The 20,125-nt window shown below is 48.2% G+C and overlaps 1 protein-coding gene across 2 annotated transcripts in view; it reads right to left on the minus strand.

Annotated features, from left to right (window-relative positions):
* SLIT1 (slit guidance ligand 1) overlaps positions 1-20,125 on the minus strand; it is a 187,958-nt gene that overhangs the window by 139,976 nt on the left and 27,857 nt on the right. For both annotated transcript variants that reach the window (XM_054435415.2, XM_063670051.1), the window contains exon 4: positions 19,613-19,684. In XM_054435415.2, coding sequence (XP_054291390.2) covers positions 19,613-19,684 — 72 coding nt within the window. The remainder of the gene's footprint in view (positions 1-19,612; positions 19,685-20,125) is intronic.

The following is a 20,125-nucleotide window of genomic DNA, read 5'->3' on the forward strand; positions in this document are numbered from 1 at the left end:
ACTACATGTGAAGTCCAGATGGAAGCTGCACAGTGGCCTCCCCACTTACAGGCCTCCGGGTCACCTGTGCCTTCAGCAATGTACAGCTGACACCTGCATTCACCTCCACCATCAACAGATGGCGCTTATCAGCAAGGGATGCACTCTTGCAGGGAGGCCGGGGACAGTCACCACGGCCTGTGGTCAATGTTCAAATGACTAGTTGTCCACAGCCTTCCCTTCGGGATGACTGAAGTCTCATGCCATGTCCAGCTGGCAGGGAAAGATGCTATTAAAAATCATCAATACATGAGTTCCAGGCCTTGCTTATACAAGTTTACCATAAGAATCTGCCCCAAATTATTTCCTGTCCTTTGTTTCCTATAAAAGGAGTGTGACTTGTAGGAAACTGGTTTTTTTTTTTCCAGTTACCTTTAGAAGGACAAGACATTCAGACACCCAGGTGTGGTGACCAAATTTGAATATATCTGAGACAGAGGAAGATGAGGAGGGTGATTATGCTGGAACAGCTGTATAATTGATATGTGTGCATCTGTGCCTGTGAAATACAATGTTTCACTATTTGTTTCCTTTTACATTCCAATGTTTTTTCATTTCATGGATGGGAACCAGGAGGGAAAAAGCCAGGCTGCCAACCAGCCATCAAATTCTCACAGCTTACATCACCCACTTGAGAATCAGCAACCCGCAGCACCACCAGTCGACACTCTGCCTAAGCCCAAGACCATATCTAATCTCTCCTGATATTCCCTGTGCCAGACAAATGACTGCACGCAGAAGGCTTGTAATGAGTTGGTCAGGTGAATGAATGCATCCATGCATCCGGAGAGGGAAGCAGAGCCCAGGGTCCCCACGGCCAAGTCAGGGAGAGTGAGGCTGGAAAGAAGGGCTGCCTCTCAGCCAGGCAGCAGGCTGGGGGCCATCTCGAGAATTCAGTCACCTTCAGGAGGGACACTCATCATGGGAAACTGGAAGTACTCAGGAGTCTAAGACCAGCTGCTACTTTGCAAACATCAACCAGGAATCACATTAAGGATTCACAATCCCAGGGCCAGTAGCCTTGGAGGAGAAAGAGGCTCTCAATGTGCTCCCATCAAAAGGGGCATCCCCATTCTCTTCTTTCCTAAATGTTTTCTAAGCCCTGTGGAGAGGAGAGCTGGTGACACACACAAAGATAGGGAAATACATAAAAAGTGGCTTTGCTTTTTTGTTTTGGTTTCTAAGAAAAGAGTATTATCAACTTGATCAAGAAATAGTTGCTCCGTGACAGATGGGGAACCAAAACCCCTGTCAACAAGCATACTATTCTGAACTCTGGGACACCACTGTTGTTTGGGGAACCTCATGGAAGCTGTAAAAGTCCAAATTCAAACTGCTAAATGGCTTCCTCCAAAAAACCCCAGGTAATAAATACTGTCCCCTTTGAGAGCTGACATGTCCAAAGGATTCTCCTAGAAATGGCGTGCAGAGTTCCGGGGGCCTGGATGAATAGGAAAACCCTATCTTTGGGTCCCCTACAAGGGCACTGCACGTCGGTGTGCACACAGGGCACTGGGCCCTTGGCTCCAGCTGAACAGCTGGGGACTCCTGAAATCGGCAAAGCCTCTTACAAGGTGGGTGCCCTTGGGGGTCCAACCACGGGGTCTCAGCAAGGTGCCCATTGCCCCTCACTATGAATGGGTAGGCAGCAGCAACGGAAGCCTCTGCTTTATGCTGATTTCTGGCATTTAGCTTGAGGCTCCCCTCTTCCTCTCTGTCTTTCCAGGGGCCTTGCAGGGCGATGAAACCCCAGCATGGCTTTTCCTCTTCCCGCCGTCCCTCACCCTGACCATGTCCCTGGGAGCGGGAACATCTCTGGCTCTGACCATGGGGAGGGTGAAAGAGTGGCCCCTGTCTCCCTGCCAAGGCGGGTGTCTCGCCACCAGAATTTATGTGCCAGCGTTCCTCGTACCAGCTTTTCCCAGGTTACCTCCCTACCCATTACTACCCCATTAGTTGCCATGTGTTTTCCCCTAACTGTCACCAACCCACACTGCCTCTTTGTTACCCTGCAGCTCTCAGGCTGGCCCCTCCCCAACAAGGGGCTAAGCTTCAACTTCGAATTGTGAAATATTTCCTCCCTCTCTCCTGTTCCCCTCCCACCACCCTCCTTGGGCCCCAGAGCCTTTAGTAAAACAAACCCGCCAAAGGGAATTCTCCGCTGTGTTTGCACAGCACGAGTGGGCCCCCGAGTTGCCTGGAGCCCCTCATTCTCCATAAACACACTTCCCCTCCTTATTGGTATTCAGTCGATACCTTCCTTTCTAACCCTTCCCTGCTTGGCCTCCGCGATCGGCCGACAGAAGGGCCTTTGTTGAAGGAGCAGAGGGGTACAAACACGAGGGCCCCAAAGACAACTACGTGGACTTCAAAGGGGGAAATGAGTCATTGCTCAGCGGGCGATGGCTGGGTGGGGGCAGCCCAGGGGAGAAGGGGCTCCTCGGCACCTCTGGTTTTGCCCACGAATAAACCTCCTGTATCTCTTTACAAATCAGACATCACTTCCAAAGCTATTGGTCGATTTTTATTGTTCCAAATTTGACTCTGAAATGTGGGCCAGAATCTGGGGTCTGGTAAATATTTTGTTACACAGCTCACTGGAACCACTTTGCTGGAGGGGATGGCTTCCAACACTGAGGCTCGGGCTAGGGGACTTCCAGGCTCCCACCAGCTGCCAGTTGCGTGTGTCTGTGAGCAGATTAATCATCCGAAACACCGCTTGGATTGGCTTCTCCCCTACTCGCAAGTCCTCCATGGCTCCCTTGTCGGAGGCTCTGCATCTAAAAGCACCCCGAGGCTATCAAACCCTGGCTCCCCACAACAGCTCCAGCATGCAGTTCTGGCAGATGCGGATTCAGCCCCTCCCTGAACTCTTCCAGGAATGAGGTGACAAGCACAGCAGCCCACCCTTCCGCAGCCAGCTCGTGTCTAGGAAGCCTGCCTCGTGCAGAACAACATCCACTTCCACCCCTGGACCCACCTTCTGGAACAAATCTGCTCCCTTGTCCTCATGACAGCCCTTCACATAGATTTGAAAATTACTCTCAGGGTTCCTCTACATTTTCTTTTCTTTGCACCAAACAGCCCCAGGCCCCTTGACTCTATCCCATATGAAATGGTTTCCAGATGGCTCCCAGTGTTAGCCGCCCTCCTCCAAGCATGTTCAGAGACCTCCCCACAAGCACATGCGATAAAACAGATCCTGGTTCTGAATACTGTTCTCTGGATATGCTTGAATCAGCACAGACTAGAACAGGACTGTCCCCTCCCCTGAGAGGACACCTTGCCTCTATTAATTCAAACTGAGACTATACTCTTTTAGCCACCTTAGTGCACTGTATTGCATTGTATTGCATTGTATTGTATTGTATTGTATTGTATTGTATTGTATTGTATTGTATTGTATTGTACTGTATTGTACTGTACTGTACTGTATTGTATTATATTGTATTGTATTGTATTGTATTGCATTGTATTGTACTAGACAGGTTCTCACTAAGTCATGCAGGTTGAAATGCAGTGGCATGCTCGTGGTTCACTGCATCCCCAAACTCCTGGGCTCAAGCAATCCTCCTGTTTCAGTCCCCCAACCTCCTAGTAGTTGGGACTACAGGTGTGTACCACCACACCCAGCTAATTTTTTTGTTTTTATAGAGTAAGGGTCTCACTGATCTCTGGTCCTTGGCTGGTCTCTAACTCCTGGACTCAAGCAATCCTCCTACCTGGGCCTCCCAAAGTGCTGGGATTACAGGCATGAGACACCATGTCTGGCCTCTTAGCATACTCTTGACTTATCCTCAGCTTGAAGTCATCGGCCCTTTCACAATAAATACTGCCAAACCAGATCTCTCTTCTTAAAAAAAAAGTTGGAAGACTCACACCTCCCGATTTCAAAACTTACTACAAAGCTACAGTAATCAAAAGAATGTGGTACTGGCATAAAGACAGACAAATAGACCAATGGAATACAATAGACAGCCCAAAAACAAACCCTTGCATGTATATGTGGACAAGGGTGTCAAGATCATTTAATGAGGAAAAGACAGTCTCTTCAACAAATGATGCTGGGAAAACTGAATATCCCCATGCAAAAGAATGAAGTTGGACCCTTATCTGATACCATATACAAAAATTAATTCAAAATGGATCAAAGACCTAAATGTAAGACCTAAAACTAAAACACCTAGAAGAAAACATAGGGGGAAACCTTCATGACATTGGACTTGGCAGTGCTTTCTTGGATATGACATGAAAAGCATAGAAAACAAAAGCAAAATAGACAAATGAGACTACGTCAAACTTAAAACCATGTTTGTCAAAGGACACAGTCAAAAGAATGGAAAGGCAACTTATGGAATGGAATAAAATATTTGCAAATCATATCTCTGATAAGGGGTTACTATCTAGAATATACAAAGAACTGCTGCAACTTAACAACAAAAAAAATCAAGCAACCCAATTAAATAGTAGGCAAAAGACTTGAATACAAATTTCTCCAAAGATGATATGCAAATAACCAACATAACTAATCATGTTGTGCTCAATACAACTAAGATGCGCAAACTAATCATCAGCGAAATGCAAATCAAAACCATGATGACATATCACCTCATTAAGATGGCTACTGTTAAAAAAAAAAAGAGAAAATAACAAGTGTTGGCAAGGATGTGGAGAAATTGGAATCCTTATGCACTGATGGTGGGAATGTGAAATGGTACAGCTGCTATGGAAAGCAGTATGACACTTACTCAAAAAATTAAAAATAGAACTACCATATGATCCAGTCATTCCACTCTGGTTGTATATCCAAAAGAATTGAAAGCAGGGTCTCAAAGAGGTACTTGTATACCCATGTTCATAGCAGCACTATTCACAATATCCAAGAGGTAGCAGTAACCCAGCTGTCCATCACAGATGAATGGATAACCAAAATGTGGGGTATACATATAATGGCATACTATCCAGCCTTAAGATGTAAAGAAGTCCTGGCGCATGCTATAGCACGGATGAACCTTGAGGACATGATGTTAAGTGAAATAAGGCAGGCACAAAAAGACAAATGCCATGTGATTCCATTCATATGAGGTATCTAAAGTAGTCAAATTCATAGACACAGAAAATAGAATGGTACCTACCTGAGGCTGTGGGGAGAGGGGAATAGACTTTCAGTTTTGCAAAATGACAAAGTTCTGGAGATCTGTTTAACATGAATGTGAACATACTTAACACTATTAAACTGGACACTTAAAGAGTTAAGACAGTAAGCTTTATGTGTTTTTATCACAATTTTAGAAAAGCCACTGCTGATGAGAGGTAGGACAGCCTAGAACTGGAAAAAAAGGAGGGATGGGGTTTGGGTTTCAGTGGAGCAGAACCGAGTTGCAGATACATCAGGGAATGCTGAAGAGTCTTTGTGAATATGAACATTAACCCTTCATTTACGTACAACAACCTCTGCTGCCTCCACGAACTTCTAATGCCAAGATAACCTGAAGTCCCAAAGTAACGAAACTATGTGCATGTTCTAGGAAGGACTTTTGATGCTCAGAGGTTCAATGTTAAAGTTAAGATTAGATTAAACAGGCGGAGCGCAGTGGCTTCACACCTGTAATCCCAGCACTTTGGGAGGCTGAGGCGGGCGGATCACCTGAGGTCAGGAGTTCAAGACCAGCCTGGCCAACATGGCGAAACCCCGTCTCTACTAAAAATCCAAAAATTAGCTGGGTGTGCTTGTGGGTGCCTGTAGTCCCAGGTACTCAGGAGGCCGAGGCACAAGAATCTCCTGAACTCGGGAGGTGGAGGTTGCAGTGAGCCGAGATCGCACCATTGCACTCCAGTCTAGGCGACAGAGTGAGACTCTGTCTCAAAAAAAAAAAAAGATTAGATTAAGCAGAGATCTATTCCAGTTAAGAATTCATGAAAAAGGTAAGGCACTGTATCCAGGGGTTTATTTCTTCAAATCTTGCTCTGTTATAGACCAAGAATTCAAGGGTAGCAAGTTCTAATTCATGTTAATATTCATGCCAAGTTAATCTAATGAAGAACTCTACATTTAAAGACAACTCTTAGGGAATGCATTCAGAGAAAGAGGCTGTAGCCATTCTTCTTCCAGTGTATGAAGTCACTACCCCATTTTCAGTCTATAAACCAAAGAAAGGAGAGACTTCAGGAGTAAAGCTCTCAGGCAGCAGGCTAAGCTGCCTGCCAAATCTTGAGTGCACTGAGGCAAGATGCAAAGGGAGCTCTGTCCCCCACAGAGAAGACAGGCAGTGGAACTGAGGGCAGGCCCCGCTAAGTCAGAGACAAGCAGGGAGGTGACCTGCAGGCTCCCAGGCCCAGCCTGCAACCTCCCACCGAAGCCAGGATGAAGCAGGAGCCGGCAACCCCTGAGCCAAAACCAACTTGTGAGAACTTCTAGGACAGCAAATTGTCCTCTGCATCCAAGCAATGCGGCAGGACAGGACATGTCCACCTACCCCTCTATCGCTTGCAATGGTTTGGGTGATGATCATAATCACAATACCTGCATATATGCTCCATACAATCAACATATCACCCCCAATCTTCATAATACCCCCCAACACTTTACAGATGAGGAAATAGACACAGAGAGGGTAGGTAGCTTGTCCAGACCCCCACAGATAATCAGTACCCAGGATCACCGCAGGAAAAGAGAGGACTCAATGCCAAGGAACCTAACTTCCAACTGGGAGAGCCAGCAGAGCTGCCTCTGGGGTGCTCCTGGGCTGGGGTGGTATGTGGGGGCATGTACAGTATTATTATTAAATGATGTACAGTATTATTGTTATTATTACTATTATTATTATTATTTTGAGACAGTCTCACTCTGTCACCCAGGCTGGAGTGCAATGGTGCGGTCTCAGCTCACTGCAACCTCTGCGTCCCAGGTTCAAGCAATTCTCCCGCCTCAGCCTCCCAAGCAGCTGGGACTCCAGGTGCCTGCCACCACACCTGGCTAATTTTTGTATTATTAGTAGAGACAGGGTTTCGCCCTGTTGGCCAGGATGGTCTCGAACTCCTGACCTTGTGACCCACCCTCCTTAGCCTCCCAAAGTGCTGGGATTACAGGCGTGAGCCACTGTGCCTGACCTATTTTTATGCTGTCCACTTTTCCTAAATGGCAAGCGCTTCCTTTCAGACGAGCATCCACCTCAACAGGCTCTGGTCAGGCCCAATTCTGATGTGAGAAGCCTGACCCCTCTCTGCCGGGCTGTAGTCCACTCTTGTATGCAGGATCCATGTGAGGGTCCACTCGTGACAGGCCACTCATCAGCTCCAACAAATGGCCAGATAAAGGTCAGCATGTGGCTGGACCCGAGAAGACTGAGGGAAAAAGAGCCAGAGATTAAGACTTGGGTATGGGGTTATCAGCTCCTTACCTTCCCTTTATCCCCTTCTCCCTACTCCAAAGCTCCTGCAAGAGCAGGAGACACTTAGAGCTCCTCTGAGACAAAGATAAGACTTCTCCAAGATGCTCCACATAAACACTGGGGCCAAGGCCAAACAGACTACGGCAGTGAGGAGCCCAGGGCTCCTTGCCCTACAGCATGGGATGGAGGCGGTGGGGCAGGAACAGGCCCAAACACACAAGATAGCAATTCCCGGCCATGTCACCAAAAAGATGCCTTTTGATACTTTTCCCACCCCACCCCAAACCCAACATTTGAAAGATCTGAGCTATTATATTTATTAATAATGTATCTTCCCATATTTGTATTACTCAAGAGCTGATTAATCAACCGTGAGCCAGGGTTTCTCATTAGCATCAGAGAGCCAGTGTTGCACCACCAAACTGATTCCAAACTATAGGATTCCAGCCCCAAATCAAAGACTACATTGGAGTGATCACATTTTGCCTTAGGGCAAGCACTGCAAAGAGCTTGAGGAACCCCATTGCTACTTCTTTGAGCTCCTCAAGATCCACTGATGCCTGGCTAAAAATTACAAGTACAAACCTGGGTCACGGCTTAAGGGAAGGGTCTAACTAGGAGGTGGTGAGTCCTGGCCTATCCTAACCAAAAATTGAGTCGGTCAAACCCTACCATGTACAAGTCATCGCCGCATCCCTGAGTCCAGCCTGGCACCAAGTCATGCCCGTCTCTACCCACTGAAAGGACCATGCTTCCTCTTGGATCTCCTTCTCCTTTGACTCCCTCCTCAAGCTTTCCCTGCCTCCCAGGAAACAGGGGCCTTCTTTAGGGCTCTGTGACTACCCCCACAGAGAGGTACCCCAGCCCCCCTCCACTGAACACCTCCCAGTAGATTTTATTTATCCTGCAAGCCAGCACTAAACCCTAAATAACTGGCTTCGTGTTTCTGGGCCACAAGTCCAGGCCAACCACAGGCCGAGTAAAACAGAAGTCAGCTGGAAAGTTCTGAGTCTACAAAATCCATGAAGCTGGAGCCCAGCACAGACCCATAGAGCCCCAAGCCCTGAAATCAGGCAGCAAGGAATGGGTGGCTCTGGTCACGCCCCTTTTTCCAGCCTTCGGACAGTGTCCGCCACCAGAAAGAAACCACAGTTGCCAGCCTGCTAACCCCACTTGTGCTGGGGAAACAAGAACAACTCCTGCCTGAGCTTCTGTCCAATCTGGTGGAGAAGGTGGGGCAAAGAGCTGTGAGGAGCATTGTGGGGGCTCTGACAGAGGCTCAAGCAACTGCTAAGAGGGCACTGAGAGGTGGAGGTAACCTACTATCCATCAACAGCTGAATGGATCAACAAAATGCAGTCTATCCAAACAGTGGAATATTATCCAGCCATTAAAAAAAATGACATTTTGATATGTGCCGCAACGTGGATGGACCTCAAAGGTGCTATGTTAGTGAAATAAGCCAGTCACAGAAGGGCAAATCCCGTATGATTCCATGTCTGTGATGTACTGAGAACAGGCAAAGTTATAGAATCAGAAGAGAAGTAGCCAGGAGCTGCAGGGAGGGGGATGAGGAGCTATTGCTCAATGGGTACAGAGTTTATATTGGGGATGTTGTAAACATTTTGGGTATAGATAGTGATGATGGTTACACAACATTGTGAATGTACTTAATGCCACTAAATTATGCACTTATAAATAGCTGAAATGATAAATATTATGTGTATTGTACCATGATTTTTAAAAAGTGTTACAAAGGAAAAAAAGAGGGCACTGGGGAGGCAACAACCAATTCTTTCTGGCGGGGGAGGGAGGAACTGAGAAGCTGTGATGGGAAGGTGGCATTTCAGGCAATCAGTGGGAGACCCAGGTGAGGCAGAGGTGGGCCCATCTCTCCCTCTTGTTCATGGCTCAGGTTCAGAGAGCTGGGAGGAGGGGAAGGAGGCCTTTGTGGGGGGTGACTGAGGCTCACTCTCCACTAAGTCACCCCACTCTTCAAGAACACTCCATGGCTTCCTCTTCCTATCACCCATCCAAACTCTTCACTCTAGAACATTTCTAGGTCTAGAGCCCACCTACACTTCCTTCCAGGCTGAGCTCACACAACACTCTAGAACTGTGGGGCCCCTGCTCACAGGGAACTGCATTCCCACCCCTGTGTCTGCACAGCTGCTCCTTCCACTGGAGTCCAATTCTTCCTCTTCACCCTTCTGTGTCTCCCATACCCTTCAATACCTTGAAACCCACCTTCCCAGAAGACTCATGAGCAGTCTCTTTCTTCTTGCTGTTTCTCTATTTTCTCCCATTTTCTACAATGAAAAGGGTGTACAGCATGGTGAAGAAGAAAGAGTACACCCTCTGGGGTGGCACTCCCTGTACTCCAAGCCTGGGTCTGCCAACAACTAGCTATGCAACCAGTTTACTTAACCTGCGCCTCAATTCTCCTGCCTATAAAAATGGGAAAATAATAGCACCCATTGCATAGGACCATGACAATTAAAATGAGAAAATGCACATAAAGTTTTTGGCACACGAGTGCTTAACAAACAGTAACTATCATTATGATAATTACATATTGCTTTGGTACTAAGCTTTTATTTATTTATTTTTTTTTTTTTTTTTTGAGGCAGGGTCTCACTGTGTCACCCAGACTGGAGGGCAGTGGCACAATCATAACTCATTATAACCTCAAACTCCGGGCTCAAGCGATCCTCACACTTCAGGCTCCTGAGTAGCTGGGACTATAGGTGCACGTCACCACGCCTAGCTATTTTTTCTTATTTTTTGTAGAGATGGGGTCTTGCTATGCTGCCCAGGCTGGCCTCGAACTCCTGGCCACAAGCAATTCTCCCAACTCAGCCTCCCAAAGTGTTGGGATTATAAGCGTGAGCCACCATGCCTGGCCTAAAACTTTATTTTTTTAAAATTTTGCATGTTAGCTCAATCACCTTTAAATGCCTTATTTAACTAGAAAACTAAATCCCTTATCTCCTATCATTCTTTGCTTTTCGCTATTTTTCAAATGTTCACTCTCTAGCAAAATTATTTTCATAATTTTTATTTTAAAATCGTATTTTTTCAAAGAAATTTTATTTTTAATATGTTTTAATTGACAAATAATATTTGTATAACTTTTGAAATGATTTTTCTAAAATCCTCACCTCCCTGAAAGTTATTCACAAGAGCCCGCTCCAGCACGCACGCCTCTCTATTCAGAATCTTCTCAATGGTTACGAATTCCGTTTGTCTCACACAGATTTTTGTAATGCTGTAGGAGAGGACCAGTGGCTTTTCATGCTTTGAGGCCCTGTAAGTGCAGGGCACCCCGCGTTTGCCGGGCATTCTCTCGGGATGACCCACTGACCGCTCGCCACCCCCGCCCCCCGTGGACTTCCTTCAGGCCCTGGGCTCCCTTGGCTGTCCAAATTTGTAAAACCCTGTGTGGTTCTTAGCCAGCAGGGGCAGAGCTGGATTCAAAGCCCACAGCCAGGCATCAGGGCTGTGTCTAGGACATTCATCCATGCTGGGCGCATCAGCCCGCTCTGGCGAGCGGATGTCAATCTGAGGCCGGCCGCCCTCTTCCCGGAGACTCCCGTGCCAGCCCAGTGGGACGCTCGCCTCTTTCACTTGAGCCTTGACAGCAGGCGCAGATTTAATGATTGGAAAGCACTTCGAGAATCCAGAGTGCTCCATAATTGCCAACTCATAATCCCCAAATTGTTCTCTGTGTGGCTGCAGGAGGTGAAGCGTCTGTACTTGGGGTCTTCGCTTACTTAGCATGGCTCTCACATGGAACCGGGCGGGGCAGAAGCAAAGAGGAGCTCTACCCAACAGGAAGCCCCTCCTGAGACTCACCATGCCTGATGGGGAGCAAGGCTTCTCAAGCATGAGCCAGATAAAGAGGGGTTGATGATGCAGATTCTTGGGTCCTTCCACACTGACTGACTCAGAATCTCTGAGTGTGACCCTGGGAATCTGAATTTTAATAAACTCCCCACTGAGACAACTCTTAATCATACTCTAGTTCAAGGACTGACAGTTTGAAGGTAAGTATGTGGGTTTGGGGTCAGGTGGGCCTGGGTTGGAATCTCAGCTCTGATTCTTACTGTCTGAGACTTCCGCAAGCTACTTAATACTAGGCTGATGTTAAAAGGTATTCCCTGAAAAAATAAATTTTTTGAGATTCACAGTCAGACATGTTTGGGAGACGCAACATTCCACATCTGCCCTGGGAGCTGTACGGCGCACACGTGTTAAATGGGCTGAATAGTCCTTGACGAAAGACTCTGCTTGGTCCAGCTCTTCCCCAAATTGTCTAACCAAGGAACCTCCTTTTTACCATTAATGCCAGGAACATCTCAATATCTTGAAGGACAAAGCTAGTGAAATTCCTTTCTGGGAAAGGGAAGTCTAAGGAGTGATGGATGGCCATCTTAAGGAGTCCCCAGGGGACTCTGGCAGGAAGGAGGCTCTGGCTGGGGAGGGGCGGCTGGGAGCCCCGTTCTCGTGTGCTGGTGTCTCGGGGCATGGCTGGCTCAGTTCTGCAGCTCTGCTGCCTGGCATGGATGCGTCACAATAGCGAGGTCACCTTCTTGCTTTGGGTAATTTCCCTAAGAGGCAAGACAGATCCATTTTTAACAGCTCTTCATTTCAGCAGAGAATGCCCTCCTGCCTCTGATGGGGGCTGGGGACCGAGACGGGAAGGGAAGCTTTGTTCTTCTGACCAGTGCTGACAGTTTAATTAAACCCAGCTTGAGACAGGGTCGATAGGGTCAGGCATTCTTCAACAGGGCTCCTGTGAATCTCACATCCACGCCTCTCCAACCACCAGGGCCCTGTTAATGAGTTATGGTGGTCCTTACAGCAGGGATATAAATAAGGGGAAATAAATGCCCTGGGCTGCCCTTAATCACCCACCCCCACCCCTTCCAGGCCCAGCAGAGACACAAAAGGTCAATCTTGTCGGGACACATATTGGTTTCAAGGCTAAAAGGAAGCCCAGAGGAACTGGGTTTCCAGAAGCGGCTTCTGGATGACGAGGGGATCAGCAAGAGCAGAACCGCACGGCAGCAGAGATCCTCCCCAGATCGGAGGCCAAGGAGGTGGCATGCGTGGTGGGCGGGCGGACACCCTGCTCCCCACCTGAACCTGGTGAAGACTGAGTTTTGCTGCTGTAAGAAGCAATCAGGTTTCCAGCATATCCCTCTAACCCTCAACTTAACATCTGTATACGTCCATGAAAACAACATCTCCACATCCTCTGAGGGTTCACTGTCAGGTGATGGAGCCAACCTCCAAACCCAGGCAACCCGCCACCAGGGTATACCTGCCCCACCGCTGGCAGGAGATATAGGTCCAGCCAGTGCAGCACCTGCTCCCACCCGCTCCAACCTGCTGATAGGTCAGAGGGCGGCAGGCTGCTCTCAAAGAGCACTGATGATAGACCTGTCACCTCCTAAGAGGCAGGGCCACACTCATCCATCTTACATAGACATCACTCCAAGGGTTCACAGTACCCAACACAGAGCCTGGCCCACAGGAGGCCCTCAGGAACTATTGGATCAGTGGGTGGGTGAGTAGCAGATGGAAGGTGAGCAGGAGTGAATACAGGGGTGGAGGAAGGTGGGGAGGAGTTGGGAGATAGAAGGGTGTCTGGGTTTATAGGTGGGTTGGTAGATGCGTACGTGGGGGGGAGGGGGAGGGTTGATGGGTGGGGGTGGGAGAGTGGATGGATAGGCAGGTGGTGAGTGGGTGGGGAGTGCTGGATGGGAGAATGGATGGGAGGGGATGGGGGATGGAGGGATGGGTCAGGAGTAGGGAGAGAGATGGGTGGGTTGACTGATGGGTTGGTAGATGGTGGGAGAGTAGATGGGAGGTGAAGGGCAGTGGTTGATAACTAGGTGGATGGACAGATGGGTGGATGGGTGGAGGAGGTGGGTGGGTGAGGCAGGCGAGGGGTGGTATGTAAGGATGAGCTTTACTGTCAGACAGACTGGGGTTCACATTTGGCTTAGCCCCTTGGGTGTGTCACAAACCTGCTGAGCTTGCATTTCTTTATCTGTAAAATTCGGAAAGTGCTGACCTTGTAGAGATGTTCTGATGATGAAATCAGGTATATTTGTAAGTTTCTCAGCATAAGCCTGGCATACAACAACCTCCCATTCTTTCTAACCGTTACTGTGATTACTGCAGTCCCTGAGACCTTTCATGAGGCCCTGGGAGAGTGAGGCAGTGAAGGATGTCATGGGGCAGGTTCACTTCTGCAGTGGGGTGGGGGAAGGGGGTGTGCTCTCTTCTGAAGAGGTGTGAGTGCTGCTGTGCAGAAACTCCAGCCCACCCTCAATGGGGGCATCCCTGAGGAAGTACAGAATACATCTGTAATTTCAGGGTACCAAGAAATGCCTCCAGGGCAGCATCACCTACTTGCTCCATGTTTGCTCTCCCCAGCCTGCTCAGGAAAGTGCCCAAGAGGACAGAAAGCATATCTCCCACATCCTCAGCCCGAGCACTGACTGTGCCAAGGCCACGGCCCTCCTGCCCACCATACGCCAGCCTCCCTCCACAGCCTCCTCAGAGTGTCTCTGCAGGGACACCTAAGCTCCTTGAGAAAAAAAAAAAAAAAAAAAAAAAAAACCCTGTTGGGGAAAGGTCCCTGCAAATTGAGGGGATGGCTGTGAGTTAAGAGTGGTAAGGTTGAGTTGGCACAAGGGACAGGGGAAGCCAACATCAATATGGGACACAGGTCCAGGTGCAGGTCACGCCGGGGCTGCACCCCCCTCCAAAGTAGCCCTGATGTGGACTCATCTGACATTTCCTGGGCACCTCCTGTGTGCCACAGTGTTCATGTCTGACACAAGAGATTGTCACAGCTCTCTTTAATTGTCACATCAGCCCCATGAGGCAGCCAGCCTTTACTATCTATATCTCACAGAAGAGCAAACAGGCTGGGTTAATGGAAGCGCTGCAACATCGTATCACAGGCATTTGCTTCACCTCAGACAACAGAGGCTTTTCACTTCTTATTTAAAAACTGGGAGGTTTCCTACCGTAAACATAACACATGCTTCTTAGAGAACATCTGGGCCACAGGAGAGAAAAAAGCCACCCACAGACAATCCCTGTTGGCATTTTCCAGGTATGTTTTCATGCATTATTTAGAGTGATTTATCGAGTGGTCACATTGTCAATGCAGTTTGGAATCCTGGCTTTTGATATCAAACACATTTATCTGCATTACTTGACATCTTTCACAAAGGCCATTTCTGATGATGGTATAAATATTCCATCAAGTAGATACATCATCATTTACTTCATCATGCCCCCAATGTTGGACATATATGTTATTTCCATATTCTTTTCATTATTCTATATTTCAGTATCCTAAATAATACAGCAATGAACATGTCTGTGCTCATGTTTTATTATTTCTTTAGGGCAGATCCCCAAACATGAGATTCCTAGGTCAAGGTTTAAGACCATTTTCAGGCTCTTCAGGGCCCCTAGAAGGCCTGGTGTCTAATTCCAACCCTATCATCAAGCTGCTCTGTGGTCCAAGGCAAATCACCTCTCTGAGCCACAGGTCCTGCGTAGGAAAGAAATGGACAGACTAACCCCACAGCAGGGGAAATATTAGTGCAGAATAACCCCTAACAGGATTTTAACTTCTGGAGGCCACACAGACAAAATCAACTGAAATGTGGGCTGCGCCACCACCTACAGACTTGGTGACCACGCCTTACCCAGCACATTTGGTCTCTCTCAAACCTATTTTCATGCTGATTTAGCATAACAGCCTGTGCATGAAAGTCCATAATTTGCTCCAGATGGGAAGAATTAGTAACAGATCCCTCCAAAGCAAAGGGGAGGTCAACAAGTGAGAGACCAGGAATGCCAGGCACTGCCTTCTAAGGGAATAGGTCCCTTAGAATATCTCCAGCTCCCGAGATAGGGTGGGCACCATAGTGTCACTGCACCAGCGGATCCCACAATCCCTGCCAACAGCTCACTGGCCTGGTGTGACCCCTTGACCTAAGATGGGCCAATCAGATTCTCCCTCCCAGAAACCCGGAATTGGGGCCTGAGACACTGTGTGGATCTGAGCTCCGAGGTCACAGGAAGTAGGAGGCAAATTGGCACCATGGCTGACCTGAGTCGTGATGGAACCGAGATGCTGCTGATGAGCCCAGAACACTGGTTTGCAGGGAAGAGCAGAACAATAAGGCAGATATTCAGAAATAACTAGAAATGGCCCTCACATCTCAGTGCGGGTCCCTGAGAGGGCCAGCTGGATCTCACCTCCTGCTCTGGGAGCCTGGGAGCCTGCCAGCTGTGCCCCCACAAAACCCCACCTCCACCTTTACCATCACCAGCCGGCAGGGTATTCTGTTTCTGGAACCAAGCGTGCCGAGTACTCCTCGGCCAGACCAACTGGGGGAGTTAACAGAGATACTTTAGAATGCCAGGTGCTCAGGTCAATAGAATGGGGCAGGGCGGATGTGTACACAGTAATAGTAGAAGAATATTAACAAGTAGATCTTTGAACACTTGCTCCTCTATCCTTCCCTATAACCATCTCCAAGGTGAAGAACCCGGTAAGCCCAGACACCAGGGACGAACAACCAGATGAATAAGGTTTGTTGAATCATTTCCCCCAGACAGTGCCCGTTTTGAGATGTGACCCGGTGGCCACCAAATGTCGTGGCCTCAGTGCAAACTAAGCAGGGCACACTGCCTGGGAGTCCTCCAAGAGCCCTGCAGGAGTCCTCTCGGTTTGCATGCCTTGCTTACAGATGAGGTTAAGAAATCTCAAGGGGAGAGCTAAAGAAAAGTCTGCCTTCACCCAAATCTTGCTGTGCTCCTGGATGAGAAATGTTTCCTGCTAAGAGTAAAGGACCTGATGCCTGGAAAGAAAAGACAGTAAGTGTTAGGGAGAAGTTCTGGCTCTAGAGCCTAGAAACACCCGCAAAGGGCTACCAAGACTTCCACTGCCCTTCTGGAAGTCCCTCTGTTGGCTGCCAACCAGCCCCTTCCCGAAAGCCGCTGGCCTGGGACCACTGCAATGAGGACACCCAATGTGTCTAGAGGCCTCTGCCTCCCAGCCCCATAGGGTGCCAAGAGCAGGTGTCACACAGACTGCTGTCCTCTGCAATGGCTTTTTGCTCCTTGATTTAATCTTCTTGTGCCAGCCTTTGATTATAGAATCTGGCTATTTAATACTCATTAAAATATAGATGTCCTTTCCTCTAGGACTCCTGTAAAATATGAAACCATGAAGAAGGCGGGGCTAGGAGTCAGAGGGCTTCATCCAGACTCTCAGGAAGTCACTTCCTCTTTCCAACCTGTCTTGCTGGCAGTAACACTGGGAGACATTGCTTACCTCACGGCCACATGTGTCAGACAAGACATCAAGCACAGGAGCACCTGCTTCACCGACGGGCTATTTGCTCACCCTGAGTTATCAGGGGCATGACGAATGAACATCCACTGAAGGCAAGCTGCAGGCTTGGTTATGTTACATGCACAGTCCCAGTTCAGACTCCTACTAGCCCTACCATGTATGGGTAAGAGAAATGGGCTCTGAGCAATTAAACCACCCAAAGTTATGCCTTGAAAAGCCCAGGACCACCTGACCCTTGACTTTCTGCTTCCCAGGCCACCTTCCATTCCAGGGGGGATCCAGGTTTCCCAGACACAGGCCAAGGAGGCAGCCAAGTTGTCACTTTCCTCAGGAAGGAACACAGGGGTGTGCAAAGCACCAATATCTAAAGAGAAGGGTGGACTCGAGTAAAGGACGGAGGGAGTCCCCGGCAGAGCTAACCTTTACCCCCAAGGGCTGGTGGAAGGTTATGACTAAAGAAGTCAGCTCCCCGCTAAAAATGAATATGGCTGGAGATGATCTCAAGTAAAGGGCTGGAAGCTGGTGGACTCAGATTTACATGATGGGTCTTGGAGATTTTAAAATCAATGAGGGAGAGTGAAAGTGGGCACCCAGAGCTTGATGGCAACTGTACAGTGTACATATGCCTTGATCCCAGCAAGGTGGAGGGCAACGGATCACTATGGGAAGGAGAAGGGACCCAAGTAGGCAAATCATGCCAGGAGAGCAAGGGCAAAAGCTTGAAAGGTTAAGAGGATGTAGGAGGGGAAAAGAATTGCACAATTGAGACCAAGAGAAAAGACATTCAAGAAGAATTTTTGCAGAAAGGCAGAGCTGTGATAACACTTGCAATTCAGCAGAGAAAGAACAGCAGAGAGAAAACAGGAGCTGCTGGGGCCAAGGCAGGGCGAGGCCAGCTGCTTGCATGTGGCCAGCAACAGCATGGACCACACAGACCAGTGCATGGCCCACAGGTTCAACAGACATTACCATGGAGGCACCTGCTGGGAAGAATCTTCTGCCTTTCACAATCAAGTAGGGAAAAATTAAGCACCCACTGTGTATGCCTGGCACAGAATGGATTGGCCAACCTATCAGTTGCAGGAAAACTGGAGGAGAAGGCCTAACTCAAGCCCAAGGGTGGTGGCAAAGACCAGCAAAAGAGATCATCACTAAAGGTCACTGTGGAGTGGTCTCCAGGCCAGGAGGAGGAAGCAACAGGAAGTGACCAGAAAGACCATTCCAACAGACTGAAAATTAGAGTTCCATTGTAAAGACAAAAGCTTGGCCAGGTGCAGTGGTTCACGCCTGTAATCCCAGCACTTTGGAATGCTGAGGCTGGTGGATCGCTTGAGCCTAGGAGTTTGAAACCAGCCTGGGCAACATGGCAAAACCCCGTCTCTACAAAAAATTTAAAAAGTAGCCAGGCATGGTAGTGCATACCTGTAGTCCCAGCTACTCTGGAGGCTGAGGTGGGAAGATCACTTGAGCCCAGAAGGTTGAGGCTGCAGTGAGCCAAGATCGTGCCACTGTATTCGGCCTGGGTGACAGAGCAACATCTCATCTCAAAAATAAATAAATAAAAGTTTGAAGGTAAGATCAACAACAAATTCTGGAGATCACTGGGCTTAGAGAGAGGTCTAGAAATCATGGCAGAGGCAGAAAGAACTAGCTGTGTTTAATCAGAGGAGACAAAGTCAAGCCCCAGACTCTAGGAGCCCATGGTCAGACCCCTTAGCACTCAGGTAACCCTAGGGTGCCACTACCACCCAACCCACACCCCTCAGTCTTACCTACATTGCTTATTATCCCTTTCTCTACCTAGGTGCTGACCCATAAGCTCCTTCAGGGACGAACCAGTAGTGCCGTGCCAGGCATGCAGAAGGCCCTGCCGGTGGTTCTTAAGGTTATTAATGACAACAATTAAGGGAAGTAAAAAACATCCCAACTCAAAATTCAAAAACCTGACAGCTCTTCAAAAACTAGGTAGTTACGGAAAGCAAAACTAAGAAATATATAAGTTACTGGAGAGCAGATTTAGGGCCCAAAGTTAAAAATTTTCTAATTTACTTATTTGTCCAGTGATAGAGTTGATTGTCTGCAGAGGTGGTGAGCTCCCCAACACTAGAGGTAGCCAAGCAAAGACTGCGGGACCATATGCTAAGGAGCTGCAGAAGAGATTCCTTAGATAATCTCAAAGGTCTTGTCCAACCCAATTCCCATAAAATGAAATATATGGTAGAAAAATTACAGACACATGTGGCAAATCATGGTGCAGCAGAATTAGCAACTATCCTTCAAACTTGAAAGTACATTGACAGTAAATAAAAATATGATCTTATACCACGGTTAATAACCTTACAGACCTCATGACCCTAAAAGGTAGAAAGAGCTGAAAATAGAAATAGGTTCAAGAAGGGCTTAGTTGAATGAGTAAATATTTAGCTCCAGGCAGGTTACCAAAGGAGCAGTGAGATGGGTAAGAATGAGCCCCTGTAAAGGCTGGCATCACCGTCCACAAGCATGCCTGCCTGCAGAACACCCTTGTACCCACACCGTCGGCGGCAGCTCACAAATCTGGATGAACTGCGGGTTCTTCCAAGTGCTTGCCATGGAGAAATACCCTGCACAGCACCTTCCTACAGAAAGGGCCTGGCCTTTGATGCCCTGGACCATTCCTGCCAGGGGAGGAGCACAGGGTCAGGATCATGGGAACATCCAGGCCCCACCGAACGAACACTGTGCCTCCCACAGGGTGAGAGACAAAACCACAAGGAGAACTCTCTGGCCACAGAGCGTCACTCACAGTCTTGACAAAGCCTGGTTGTTCTGGAACAGCAGTTCCGGTAACATGTGCAGCTGGTTTCGGTTCAGTCGCCTGTAAGAGAGGAGAAGAATTGGAAATCACCTAGATGGCCAGGAAATCCAAAGGACTTCTCAGAAAGCACAAGATGGATTCAGAGGCAGAAGGTCCAGCGTTCAAATCCTATCAGGGTCCATGTGGCATCCCAGGGAAATTACCTTCTCTGGGCCTCAGTTCTTCATCTGTAAAGTGGAGATTCCACCACCCAGCATGAGGGGAGGATAAGAACAGAGTGTCTGCGGAAGCCCCTCACCAGCACCTCTCCTTCCACTACTTCTTCCCATAGCCATCATCATCATCACTTCACATTTGCAAGCCCTGTGTGGTTTCTAAGGCACTGATTCCAATGCTGTCTCCCTTTGTGAGTTAGAAACCTGACTACACTTGAAATGGGAGACGTACGCTAATGGCCACACAGCCCTGATTTCATCCACATTTGGCTCAACAGAGGTTTCA

Source organism: Pongo pygmaeus, chromosome 8 (assembly GCF_028885625.2).
Source record: "Pongo pygmaeus isolate AG05252 chromosome 8, NHGRI_mPonPyg2-v2.0_pri, whole genome shotgun sequence".
NCBI lineage: Eukaryota > Metazoa > Chordata > Mammalia > Primates > Hominidae > Pongo > Pongo pygmaeus.